At 33.1% G+C, this 14,685-nt stretch overlaps 1 protein-coding gene across 1 annotated transcript; it reads left to right on the top strand.

The window, feature by feature from the left end:
- Positions 1-12,249: 12,249 nt before the first annotated feature.
- LOC127093832 (rRNA (cytosine-C(5))-methyltransferase NOP2C) lies at positions 12,250-14,203 on the top strand (the record flags this gene model as incomplete). The annotated part of the gene is made up of 5 exons (XM_051032734.1): positions 12,250-12,276; positions 12,391-12,481; positions 13,413-13,610; positions 13,722-13,951; positions 14,042-14,203. Coding segments are annotated over 5 exons (708 nt in total), but the record flags the coding sequence as incomplete, so codon positions are not given.
- Positions 14,204-14,685: the final 482 nt, after the last annotated feature.

Below are 14,685 nucleotides of genomic sequence, written 5' to 3'. Positions count from 1 at the left end.
GAGATTAATTTAAAATTATATATATATATATATATATATATATATATATATATATATATATATATATATATATATATATATATATTAATTTTGAATTAATCTCTATAATAATTATATTTAATGATATCATTTTTAAAATTTTATTTTATTAATGGCATTGTCAATTGATTATTATAATAATTGGTTTATGTATTTCTTAAAAAAATGTTTTTTTTCAATTTGATTTTAGCAAAATATTTAGAATAAGGAAAGCTGCATAAAATATTGCTATTGCTCAACAGTTATCATAACTTTCAAAATTTTGAAGATTCTTTTTCAACTTTTAACCTAGACTATTCCACTCCAAATCATTTGAATTTATGTTTATGTTGTTGCGACTGTCGCAGCAATAAAGGCAAATTATTTCGGCAAAAATATGAATACTATTCGGTAATATCATTTTCATTAGAGCTAATAATTTTTAGTGTCGATCGACTAATACTAATGCTAATAGTATAAGTTATAAGTTAAATACTACTACCTTGATCAGAATAAATTATCTCTGTGAATAAATTATTAGTGGAGTTCTTCTATAAGAGCAATATGATATTCAATATATAAAGTATTATAATTAACATTAGAAGCAACAAATTCTCTCAACATGATATTCAATATATAAAGCATTATAATTAACATTAGAAGTAACAAATTCTCTCAGAATTCTTTGGTCAGTCATGTTAAACTTAATAAAAAAAATCAACAAACAATTAGAAAATACATAACTAATTTAAGAATACAGCAAAAATAGAAAAATATCGACAATGCCTCTATTAAGAAAAAATAATTGAAATACAAAAAAATTATTAAAATAAAAGGAAAAAAAATACAAAAACACGAAAACTAATCTAATAACGTCAATTAAAAATTTTAAGATTTTTTTCGAAATTTTCTGAAACTATCAAAACAGAAAATAAATCATAAAAAATAGAAAAATAAGTAATTTCGGGTTTTTAGGATGGCTACTAATATTTAGTCTCTAAATAGAGGTTTTTGATCCTTGATTTTTTCCTATTTAATCGATCAAGAATCGGAATAATTTGAGACAATTTTCTTTAAAAAATAGATTTTTTTATCCTAAAACGCAAAAAGACCTGAATGCAAGCAAGTTAGAGCAAATAAATGCTAAAACACAACACATATGACTATAATAATGGTTAAACTATAATAATGGTTAAAATTTACAAGAGTCCCTGGAAACGGCGTCAATTTGATCTGCTGTCACGCACGGGTCAAAATGAGTAATTAGAAAACTTTAGATGAGTAATTAAAAAACTTTAGTTTAGCAGAAGCGATAACTCGAGTATCGTATCGTAAGGATTCTTGTATTATTGTTAACCTAATGAAATCGATTTAAGGGGGTTTATGTTTTAGTGATCGATTTAGAAAACAAATCAAAAAGGTGGTTAAAATAATCGATTATAAAATAAGTCAATCTACTGTTTTCGGTTTCCGACTAATCACTGGTTTTTCCCTACCAATTCCCTCAGCGACTTCGATCTCTATTCAATTCAATTTCGATTGATAAACGCAATAAATATATGACAGATTTATATTCCTATATTCCAATTAAACAAAAGGATTAATACAATCGTGAATTAAGCAAACACGATTTACAAACGCGATTTAATGACAAAACGACGAATACGACGTTCAACAGTTAGGAATGCAATCATACGAATTTAATCAAAATCATTCCATAAAATACAGATTATGTAAATGAATTTTCATAGAATAGAATTGAAAGAGAACGAAATTAAATTGATAGGATAAAAATCTCAAAGCCTTGAAAATTCGGTTACAGCAGATTGACTCTAGAAGATTAGTTCCTCTCCATGATCGCACAAAGCAACAAATTATCGTGAATAAGGTGTAATCTGCAGTACCGCGACTGTCCTTTTAAACAAAATAAGGGTTGCACTTATAATTCAAACTGGGCCGAAAAACCTAAATTCGGCCCAACAAATGGCCCAAAAGAAATTATTTCCTAAAATACGAAATTTCAACGAACTATTTGAGACTTCTGCACTGCGAATCAGCTTTTGGCTTCAATAGAAAAGTTATAGATCTTTCTCTTAGCTTTTCAACGCATGTCAGAACGCTCAAAAATGTATCTTGTAGCTCAAGTTACAATCCGAACAGTGAACAAATATCTAATAATCGCTAAAACTGAAAATAGCAAATGAAAATAGTTTAAAGGCAAACATGAACTTAAATCTAAAAGCATAATAAAACTGTTAAATAAGCAAAATAAACTAGAGGAACGCCTAATTATAATTATATAAGAATGTGGATCAAAAAGCACTGATCAAATTCCCCCACACTTGAACTTTTGCACTCCGAGCAAAATTACAATTTCAAACAAAAGGAAAGAAAACAGAGCATGCACTTCCAAAAGTTTTCAAGTTGCAAGGTGCAAACATAATTCTAAGTCTAAGCTACAAGAATATGGTGTTAGTAAGCAACTTTTTGTGACATTCAAAACAGATCATCAACATATTACCAAAAAGTACATCAACAACAATAAGATCCTCATAGGATATAATTCACTCGACTCTCAACTGTTTAGATTAATTGTTTACACTCAAAGCACAACATGAAAGTTAGTACTATCATAAGCTTGAAAAGACTCTAACATCCATAATTGAAATACATATACACAAAGATCAAAAGGACTTTTATTTGGTTGTAACGTGGCCAAGGTAAGGGTAAGATAAACCCTAAGGGGTGCTAGGCTAAAATTCAAAGAGATAAAAGAAACTTGAAAGAAACTGTGGTAGTTGAATTTACAAAATATTTCCTTCACTGCAACAACTCCATAGTAATTGTTTTCATTCATATTTTTTTTCTCCTTTATCTTTTTATTTCTTTTTTCTTTCCTTTTTTCTTAAGGAGTATGTGTTGACATGTATACATCCTTCTATTTTTTTTTCTTTCCATTTTTCTTTTTTTTCTTTTTTTTTCCTTTTTCTACCAACTTCTGAAATATTACAAACATAATTATTCAACCTCATACAATTCCAAACAAGACTCTTTCAACCCTTTGAATAGGGTGATAACATTGTTTTTCACTTCTCGAATTGTAATGAGTTTTAAACAAAAAAGGAATAATAGGGTCAAGGGAGTTTCAAACAAGGGATGATATTATTTCAGGGTTGGTTTTTTTGGCTAATTAGCTAAAAAAAATAAAAAAAAATTGTATTTATCATATCAGTGTGTACAAGTAAACAACATCATCAACAAGAGTCAATTCAAGTTCTAGAGACTAACATACATGAGTGAATCACACAAGAAAGAAAGTGATGGATTTTTGTATGTTATCCATATAAGGCTCAAAATCTCACAAGATTAATTAATCTACCACAAATGATGTACAATTTAGAGTTTAGTCCTACATATCATACTAAACATCCACAACAAATTTTTCACATCACACCACAAGACTTTAGTCAAGAGAACTAAGAAAAAATACTCATAATTATAACTCAAAAACCAAAGGAAAAAACATGCATTTTTTTTAAGAAAGCAAACAAAAACCAAAACAGAGAAAAACTGAAAACAAAACAAATAAATGGTTCCCTCCCCCACACTTAAAACATACATTGTCCTCAATGAAAGAGCATAAACATAAAATAAGAGTGAGAGAAAGGAAAGAACACACCCGAGGAGTCAAGGCGGATAAATGATTGCATAAGCAGCCTTTCCCAAAAAGAGCTCTTCTACAGTTTCTTCTTCCAAAGTCGCGTTCTCATGGAGTAGCTTTGGATAGTGTCCATTGACCTTAAAATTTTGGTTAGTGCATTTGTCTTGTATTCCAGGATTAAAGAAGAATCTTCGATAAATAAAAGTGTTGAATGGGCACGTGAAAGTGATCTCCTTTTTCACAATATCAAGAATCAAAGAATTACGGGGCTGCCTCACTATTTTTGTTTCATCTTTAGGTGAGATTCTATGCATACATATGGATGAGCTAATATCACGAGTGTCAGCTAAGGTCCATCCAATTCCCTTCTTATGTTTCTGCTTAAGTTGAAGCTTTGATGAATAATATGAATCATCGGGAAATGGTTTAAGCTCTAAAGAATATGGTTTTTCAATTGATGACATGTTTGGGGCAGCCGAAATGTCAAGAGCTTCAGCTACATAAACAACTTCATTTACACTATCACCCTGCAAGGCAACATCAATCTCAGCACAAACAGCACAAAGGTTAGTGTTAGTACAATTGTCACATGAGTAAATATCATCAAAACCAGATAAAGTTGGAAAATCAGCTGAAAACAAATCAGAATAAGCTTCATCAACAATTACAGAAAGCAACTTTATTTGAAAAACAGAATGCTCTTCCAAGGGATGTTTCATAACATCAAAATATTGAATTTCGCGATAATGTCACCAAATTCCATGGACATGGTCCAATTGTCAACATCAACTTTTGTTTTAGCTGTTTTCATGAACGGTCTGCCCAAAATAATTGGTGGTCTGCTTGAATTTGTTTCTCCCTACATGTCTAGAATGTAAAAGTCTGCAGGAAAATTAAGTCATTAACTTGAACAACCATATCTTCCACTACTCCGGCGGGACAAACATTGCTTTTGTTCGCTAGTTGAATGATTAAACATGTATGTTGCAAAGGACCAAGATCAAGATTATTATACACAGAAGTAGGCATAACATTAATGCCCGCTCCTAAATCAAGCATGCAATTTTCGAATTTACTATCCCCAATGGTACAAGGAATAGTAAAAGTTCCTGGATCCTTGCACTTTTTGGGCATGTCCTGAGTTAGGGATGAACTGGTAGGTGAAGTATTAGGATGAATAAGGGCCGAAACATTTCGTCCCAAATTCACTCTCTCGTTTCCGGTAAGCCTCCTCTTGTGTGTGCACAAATCATTCAGAAATTTTGCATATTTTGGGACCTACTTAATCACATCAAGTAGTGGAATGTTCACTGCCACCTTTCTGAATACATCCAAAATCTCTATCTCTTTGTCTTCCTCATCAATTTTCTTATTTTTCACAACTCTTTGTGGGAAAGGGATTGGTGATACATACTCTTTTTCAGCCTCAACAACAACAGAAGGTTCAGATGTTGCACTAACAATTTTTACTTTTTTCTGGGGCTGGTTCTGCAACTTTTTCGGATCTCAAGGAATCACATTGAGGCATTTTGGATTCACTATTGTTTGGGCAGGTAGTTGGTTCGATCCTCGAGCTTGCTACATGACATTCATTGAAGTGGCAAGTTGTCCAATTTGTGTTTGCAAAGTCTAAATACTAGAATCTGTTCATTGTTGAAACTGAAGATTATTTACAGTTATTTGCTTGACAAGATCCTCAAGTGAAGGTCCGGAAGGTATAAAGGTGGTTACTTGGAGAGGGCTATATGGTGGTGGTGGTGGTGGAAGGGGTAGCATCAACTGTTTCACTAAAGAGGTAAGTTCATCAATTCTAGTTTCTAAAGCTTTATTGGAAGAAGAAACCTGAATCTGAATCACACCTTTTGCTTGGACCATAAAAGTATCCCTTGTTGTGAACTGTTGGGAGTTAAGTGACATGTTTTCAATCAAGGATTTGGCAGCAGCTGGAGTCTTATCAACAAGTGCTCCACCACTAGCAACATCTAAAATGTTTCTTTCCATTGGTAGCAATCTCTCATAAAAGTATTGTATTAGCAATTGTTCAGAAATCTGGTGGTGAAGACAACTCAACACTAACTGCTCGAATCTCTCCCAGTATTCGGCCAATGATTCCATGTCAACTTATCTAATACCACATATTTCTTTTCTGATTGAAGAAGCTCTTGAAGTAGGGAAAAATCTTTCTAAGAAGATTTTCTTCATATTATTCCAACTTGTAATAGAATTTGGCACAAGATAATATAACCAACCTTTTACAGCACCTTGTAGTGAGAATGGAAATGCTCTAAGATTGACATGATCTTCAGTAATTCCTTGAGGCCTCAATGATGTAGAACACACAATATGAAATTCTTTTAGATGCCTATGTGGATCCTCACCTACAAGACCATTAAACCTTGGCAACAAGTGTATTAAACCAAATTTCAATTCGAAAGGTGAAACAACAACAAGATATTCAATACATAAAGCATTATAATTAACATCAGGGGCAACAAATTATCTCAGAGTTCTTTGGTCAGCCATATTAAACTCAATAGAAAAAACAAACAATGAGAAAACACATAACTAGTTCAGCAATGCAGCAACAAATAGGAAAATACTGACAATGTCCCTATTAAGAAAAAAACAATTGAAATATGAAAAAGAATATTAAAATAAAAAGAAAAAAATTAAAAAAAACACGAAAATTAATCTAATAACGTCAATTAAAAATTTTGAGAATTTTTTCGGAATTTTCTGAAACTATCAAAACAGAAAATAAATCATAAAAAATAGAAATATAAGGAATTATGGGTTTTTAGGACGGCTCCCACTATTTAGTTTCTAAATAGAGACTTTTGATCCTTGATTTTTCCCTAGTTAATCGACCAAGAATCAGAATAATTTGAGACAATTTTCTTTAAAAAATGGATTTTTTTATCCTAAAATGTAAAAAGACCTGAACGCAAGAAAGTTAGGGCAAAAAAAATGCTAAAACACAACACCTATGACTATAATAATGGTTAGACTATAATAATGGTTAAAATCTACAAGAGTCCCCGACAATGATGCCAATTTGATCCGCTGTCGCGCACTAGTCAAAACGAGTAATTAGAAAACTATAGTTTAGTGGAAGCGACAACTCGAGTATCGTATCGCAAGGATTCTTGTATTATTGTTAACCTAATGAAATCGATTTAAGGAGGGAAGGGGGTTTATGTTTTAGTGATCGATTTAGAAAACAAAGCAAAAAGGTAATTAAAATAAGCGATTATAAAATAAGTCAATCTACTGTTTTCAGTTTCCGGCTAATCACTGGTTTTTACCTACCAATTCCCTAAGCAGCTTCGATCTCTATTCAATTAAATTTCGATTGACAAGCGCAATAGATATATGACAAATTTATATTCCTATATTCTGAATTAAACAAACTGATTAATACAATCGTGAATTAAGCAAACATGATTTACAAACACAATTTAATGACAAAGCGACGAAAACGGTGTTCAACAGTTAGGAATGCAATCATACGAATTTAATCAAAACCATTCCATAAAATAAAGATTAAGCAAATTAATTTTCATAGAATAGAATTGAAAGAGAACGAAATTAAATTGATAGGATAAAAACCTCAAAGCCTTGAAAATTCGGTTACAGCAGATTAACTCTAGAAGATTAGTTCCTCTTCATTATCGCACAAAGCAACAAGTTATCGTGAATAAGGTGTAATCTGCTACAGTACCGCGACTTCCCTTTTAAATAAAATAAGGGTTGCACTTATAATTAAAACTGGGTCGGAAAACCTAAATCCAACCCAACAAATGGCCTAAAAGAAATTATTTCCTAAATTACTAAACTTCAACAAATTATTTGAGACTTCAGCACTCCGAATCAGCTTTTGGCTTCAACACAAAAGTTGTAGATCTTTCTCTTAGCTTTCCAACGCATGTCAAAACATGTAAAGCAATATCTTGTAGCTCAAATTATGATATGAAAAGTGAACAAATATTAAATAACCACTAAAACTTAAAATAACAAACGAAAATAGATTGAAGGCAAACATGAACTTAAATCTAAAAACATAATAAAATTGTTAAATAAGCAAAATAAACTAGAGGAATGCCTAATTACAATTATATAAGAATGTGCATCAAAATGCATTGATCAATAGCCTTCTCGATTATAAGGATTAATTTGGATGATTACTATAAGGTTCCTCACCTTAACCATTTTATCACATACCACACATGATACACAAGAGCATGTAGATGTATTATTAATTATGCACTTCATGTATCGACGAGACTTACTAAAAATGTTATTCCCATTGTTAGGTCTTACGGGTTTACCTACTGTCCTACTTTTGAGAATAAACCCCTTACTTTTGAGAATAAACCCCTTAAGGATTAATCTTACGAGTTTACCTGCCTTCTTGCGTTTGAGATTCCCTCAAGGTTAGGTCTTCCGGGTTTATCTACCGACCTACTGTTTAGAAACTAATCTCTCAAGGATTAATCTTACGAGTTTACCTGCCTTTCTACTTTTAGGACATAACTCCCTTAGATGGATTTAATATAACATTTCCCTCAAGGTTAGATATCACTTTATTTGGAGTTGTGATTCCTTAGAAATAATTAAGGCTTTCTCTTTGCAACTGATATAGACTGAATTGGTAGAAAGCCAATATATTCCCAAAACCACATATATATCTTCTTGAGAGGTAGAGAAATGATGTCAAGCACGAAGGTACGATCTTTAACGGTTACAATTCTCACACACTCAGGTAGTCTCTACACTATCATCAACGGCAGTGGTGACGATCATAGGAGAAGGTAAAGGTAGTGCTTCTAACCCGAGTCTTTCAACACATCAGATAGAAATAAAGGAGTGTATAACTTCATAATCAAATAGAACAAATCATGGATGTTCATGCATGTAACACGTACCAACTGTCAAATAATTTGTGGCAATGTGGCCTAACTCCTGGCAAATAAAGCACATCACAGTCCCAATCTTGCATTCTCCAAAATTATACCGCTTACATGTCTGACATTGAGGTGGTTGTGCTGGTCTCATGCCCTGAACATGATTTCCTTTGGATGGCGGCCCTATTGGCTTCAAACGTTCTAGTCCTCTCATGGTCACCCTGACTCTGCCTAGCATGTTCTCTTTCTTGTTGTATCTTCTTCAAACTGTGCTCAACTATATAACACTGCTCAAGTAGCTCTACATAGGTGTTATAATGTTATCGATCCACACTCTGCTCGATCTCCCCTCTTAGACCAATCTTGAACTGGTTAATCTTTTAGTGCTCATCTGGTGCATAAAAGGCTTAGCTTAAATAAGTTGCCATGTCTTCAAAATTTATTATGAACTTCGCCACAGACATGGAAATTTGTCAGAGTAGCTGAAATTCTAACTCTTTCTAGACTCTTATGCTCTCTGGAAAATACTTGTCTAACACAAAAGCCTTAAAGTGGTTTATAACCTTGGGAATCCCCAAAGTTATTATCCTAACACAAGCACTCGTCCATCATCTGACTGCGGGTCCTTTGAACATCTGAGAAGAAAAAACCACTTTGTCTTCTTTAGAATATTGGGCCACCTCAAAGATCGTTTTAATGCTTTTAAGACAATCATGAGTCTTGAGAGGACCTAGGTCTCCTTGAAATTTTAATGGGTTCATCTGATAAAACTCATGGAAACTCTTGTTGCTTGTATTCTGCTGAAAATGTTGCTAATTACACTGCATATGTTGCATCATCTACATCAGAAAGTTATGTCATTGCTACTGCATTAGTAGTTGATGTTGTTGATGCATCTGTATTAGATACGCCTACTAGTTACCATTAGTCCCCTCCTCAGGATTCTCGTTCATATTCTGGGCACAATTTGGTATCAACCTTCCTCTTCTCCTTGGTTGCTCATCCATGAAATTTCCTTCCATACATATAGATTTCAAGTTGATCAGGCCTAAAACTAGGTAACATGACAAAATCTTTCATAACGGAGTCACACATTTTGCACGAGAAATTATTTAAGTATTGATGTTTCAAGGATAGGTCGAGGACCGACCTGCTCTGATACCAACTATAACAATTCATAAATATGCGTGTCTAGAATCACATAAATAAGTTGTTAATATATGGTACTAAAACAAAATACAATAGTAGCAAGTTACATAAGTACATATATCCCACATGCAATTACATGGTATGCTAAAATAGTACAAAAGTAACATAGACTCATCACGAATACAATGGAAATAACACAAAATTAGCTAAGGTAAATGTCCTCCAGAAAATGCCATCAAGCCATTTTTCCTTTACTTTTCGCTACCGACTGCTCACCTATAAAAGATTATAATAACAATAGGATGAGAATAAACTATCTCAATGGAGTTCTCCTATCTTAGGAGTTCTCCCATTCATATGGATTAACCTAAATGATTACTCTAAGGTTATTCGCCTTAACCCACTACGCCAAAAATGACTTTTAACAGCGCATCTTAGACAGCGCTTTTAAAAGAAAGCGCTGTCTAAGGTTAAAATTAAAATAAAACACGGAAAATGTTCCAAAAAAATAATGAAAGCGCTGTCTAAGGGGGGGTCTTAGACAGCGCTTTCTAAAAGCGCTGTCTAAGACCCCCCCTTAGACAGCGCTTTCTAAAAGCGCTGTCTAAGACCCCCCCTTAGACAGCGCTTTTAGAAAGCGCTTTTAAATATAGACCTTAGTCAGCGCTTTTGATAAAGCGCTGTCTAAAGTCTTTAAATTAAAAAAAAAATTAAAACCAAAAGCGCTGTCTAAAGTCTTTATTCCCTCCATGTCACGAAAAAAAAGTTATTCCCTCCCAAATCCTAAAAATCCTACATTCTTCTCCCAAACCCTCAATCAGAGCTTGCTTCTCTTTCTCCCAAATCCACTCCCCCTTCTTCCAACCCTCAATCAGAGCTTGTTTATCCTGTGTGAAAGATTCTTCCCCTAAACCCTAACCCTTTCCCCCATTATATGTATGATTCTTATCCTGTGTGGTTTTTCACTACTGATTGGATCCGTGCAGGCTCGCTTCATAAACATGCTTCCTTCTATTACGAGCTCTCCTTCCCCTGACGAGCTTCCTTCAACTTGTAAAAACTCTCCTTCAACTTTATTTGTTCTCTCTGTATGAATCTAACCCTTTCTTTTTCGCAGGTCTTAAACCCTAACTATTAAAGACTTTGTTTGTTCAAAATTTCTCAAACCTCAAAGAATTTTTGAACCTTTCATTACTAGTAAGTTATTTTTTTCCATTCGGTAATGTTATTCCTAACAAAAAATGGTTATTTCTACTCTAGTTTCTTATTTAATAAATTTTTCTTCTTCTATTTTAAATTTTGCTCTACCTTGCTAATTGGTACTACTTTCCCTATTCTTTCCATGATATTTTCGTTTTGAATGCAGGGGATGAAACATAAAATGAGTGTTAAATTGGTTTTAAATTTGGGTGGTTAGAGGTTTTCATTATATAGAATGCCAAGATGAGAAGCTTTTGGTATTTCTTATGACATGATACTAATCTGTGTGTTCGACAAGGATCAAAATGGTTTCATCACTGCAGCTGAGCTCTGTCATGTTATGACAAATCTCAGCTAAAAGCTGAAATATGAAGAGGTTGACGAGATGATTCGCGAAGTTGATGTTGACGGTGATGGTCAGATCAACTATGAGGAGTTCGTTAGAGTCATGATGGCTTATTTGTTTTTTAAAATAATGTGTTTCAAATATTGTGTATAATTAAATTTTGATTTTTAATGTCAATAACGGCTGAATGCTTGCCCTTGGTCTTATAGGAATAAATAAATTTGGGACTGCTCTAGTTTTATTGTGTAAGTGTCATGCTACTATCACTTCCCTCAGCGTGGTTGATACCCATAAGAGGTCTTTGGTACTAAGTACATGGTAGTGCATTTTTTAGATTCTATTTATTGATCACATGTTCTTGGGTTTACTATTCTATTCTAATTATGTGTATTTTTATTGTGTTAGTCGGAAGAGTTTAATTTTGAGTACATGGCAGTGCATGTCCCCAAGAGCAACACTGCAACTTTTCATTTCTTCACAAAGAAATTACGGTACAACAATGATGCTGAGGAGGAGAATGCTTATGTCATAAGGAAGCAACTTAAGGTATATGATCCTATAATCCAATTCACTATTTACTTGATGGTTGGTCACTAGTCTGTAGGGAATGATAATTTGCTTTTCAACTAGCTAAATTCCTTTTGATGCAATGTGTTACTCTTATATGGATGAATGTTCTTAGTATGTATTTGGTAACCGTTATGCCTGTTGTATTGGAAGACATATTCAACTTCAACTCTAGTATATTATTCTATTAGAAAGCTCAAAAGAACTAAGTAAGAAATATCCTATGGTGCTAGTTCTCATATAGATATGTTATAATTTCGTAGGACTTTGTCAAAAAGACACTTTCATACCTATTAACTTGGTCCACAATTACGTAAGCAGAACTTGAAAAATAATGTTATAATTTCGTAGCAAAAAAGAAGAACTTTGTCAGTATTGTTTTTCTTCCGGGTTAATGGAAAGTGCCCACTAATGCATACCGAGAAGGAAAGGTTAGTGAGTTTCTTTGCATTGGAATTTGAATTCTTTTTATATTTCCGTTATTTTTTGCTTTGATATTTTGGATTTTTTTGTGTTATTGGTTATGGTTGATTGTTTTGTATCAGATATATGGTATTGATGCATCTTCTGGAGCTGCTGTTATGGCTTTAGGCATATCACCGGGGGATCATGTGTTGGACCTATGTGCCGCACCTGGTAGATATTTCTTTGCTTAATCATGTTTATAGTATTTGTCCTCTAAGAAGCTTGGATACATAGCACGCAGATGATAGTATGATTCAAATACATGAATTCTAGTAATTTTAAGAAATTAAGATTTGATATGGCCAAGATAGGTTAACAAGTCTGTGAAGAGACGTTCACATTGTTAATTCTTTATAAGTACATAAATAAACATATCATTAGTCAACATATGATGATCATAATCTACAAAAAGGTATTTGTGAGCATACAAGTTGGGATAGTTTGTATTTGTTTTCAAGTTTGCGACCTTTTCAATTTCACTACATGTTGTTAACATGATGCTTCAAGTAGTACTTTCACAATGGCTGCGTGTTCAAAGTCCTATTGGATACGGTTCCAAACATACTTATAGCTACCTCGCCTATATAAACGTTATTCTTTCTACTATGAATGTGACATAAAAAACACAATTTTGTGTTTGTAGTTAATATGATGTAACCAAGATATACATATTGCAAAGATGTATCGTATCAACACAACATGTGTATATTGTTGGGAGGAATTATCGATGTCGTATCTTAGACGTATTGGTGGAATTTTTTAAAAGTGAATTAATAAAATTATTGGATACTTTTTGGGTACGTATCGGGAAAGTATCAAACACATTAGTTTTGGATACATGTTGGACACTGATACTTTGACATATTTGAAGTATACATGCTTCATAGTCTGTCCTGTTATTGTTTATAATGATGTTATAAAAATTGTTTTTGAGATTAAGACTTGATTTATTTCAGGGAAAACATATAGAAAACTTTTTATTCTAAATAAGAACATTTTTCAGGGATGCTTTTAGTTCAAAGAGCAGCTTTCTATATAATTATTTCAGTTTGCTAAACAAATCACATGATTATAATGGTTTTCTTTCAAATGTAATGTTTAGGTGCTAAACTTTGTATGATATTAGACCTTCTTGGTGATTCGGGCTCTGTAACTGGAGTTGATGCTGCAAGGCATCGGTTGGCAGCGTGTAGAACAATGCTGCAGAAGTATAAACTGGGTGATAGATGCCGGCTTTTTGTTGCTGATGGAACAACATTTTCAGTTATTCCTGAGGGGTTTCGTTCTGATTCTGAATCATGTTAGTGATGTTTAATCTTGGAATGTAATATTGAAATTTTAATATCATGCTTATTCATTAATCATTATTACCCAATTTTGAAATGTTTTCATTCTATCAAGTATTAAACAGACGAGTCTAGATCGGAAGAAAGAATGGACGTGTTCAAGGAGTGGACATCTAGAAGACCATGGAAAGAAAGGAAAAAAGCAAAGAAGTGTGCCACTCCACAAGTGGTGTCTAAGTCTCACCCTTCTGAACTCATATATTATGGACAGCATTCTGGAGTTATTGGTCTTACTAAAGGAGAATTATATAAGACTGTAGCTGAAAATGAGATTGCAGGCTATGGCTATGACAAAGTAACTACTGTATTACTTTGAATTCATTTTGCACAGTTCTTCATTGTCATTTACCCTTAAAAAGTTATCATTTGTTGGGATTTGATTCAGGTCCTTGTGGATGCAGAATGTACTCATGATGGTTCAGTTAAACATATTCAAAAGTTTGAACATTGGGGCTGGGTAACTCTTCAACGTCGTGTGCTGGATGCTGAGAGGACGGATAATTTACATGCTCTTCAGGCAAAGATTTGTTATTCTCTTGATCTATAATTTACATGCATACCTTTAGTCTTAAATATCATTTTGTTTTTAACTCACACACATACCTTTTGTATCTCACTACAGCTGAATCTTCTCGCCAACGGTTTCAGACTACTAAAAGTTGGAGGATCACTCGTCTATAGCACTTGCAGGTGTAGTGTCCTCAACAACGTAATCAAATAGATTGCGGGTATTTCATGTTGAGGTTTATGCGAGATACTCTTGCTTTGGGCCGATTAAAGATTCCCACCGATGTATGTATTTCTAACTTATGAGTTATTTTTATATTTACACATATCTCATATAATTAAATAGTTGGAATTAATTCAAAATATGTTATATTATTATGTAGTACTTTGATGAATTCAAGTGTGCATTTTATACAAAGGATCAAGTGGACGAAATCAAAGAGGAGTGGTGTCAATTCATGATAAAGCTCAATGTTTGTTCATAAATTTGTGTAATTAATGTGTACATTTGTAGTATATGTT

The sequence above is a fragment of the Lathyrus oleraceus genome, chromosome 6 (assembly GCF_024323335.1).
Source record: "Lathyrus oleraceus cultivar Zhongwan6 chromosome 6, CAAS_Psat_ZW6_1.0, whole genome shotgun sequence".
Lineage (NCBI taxonomy): Eukaryota > Viridiplantae > Streptophyta > Magnoliopsida > Fabales > Fabaceae > Lathyrus > Lathyrus oleraceus.
This window is presented reverse-complemented; position numbering and strand designations above follow the sequence as displayed.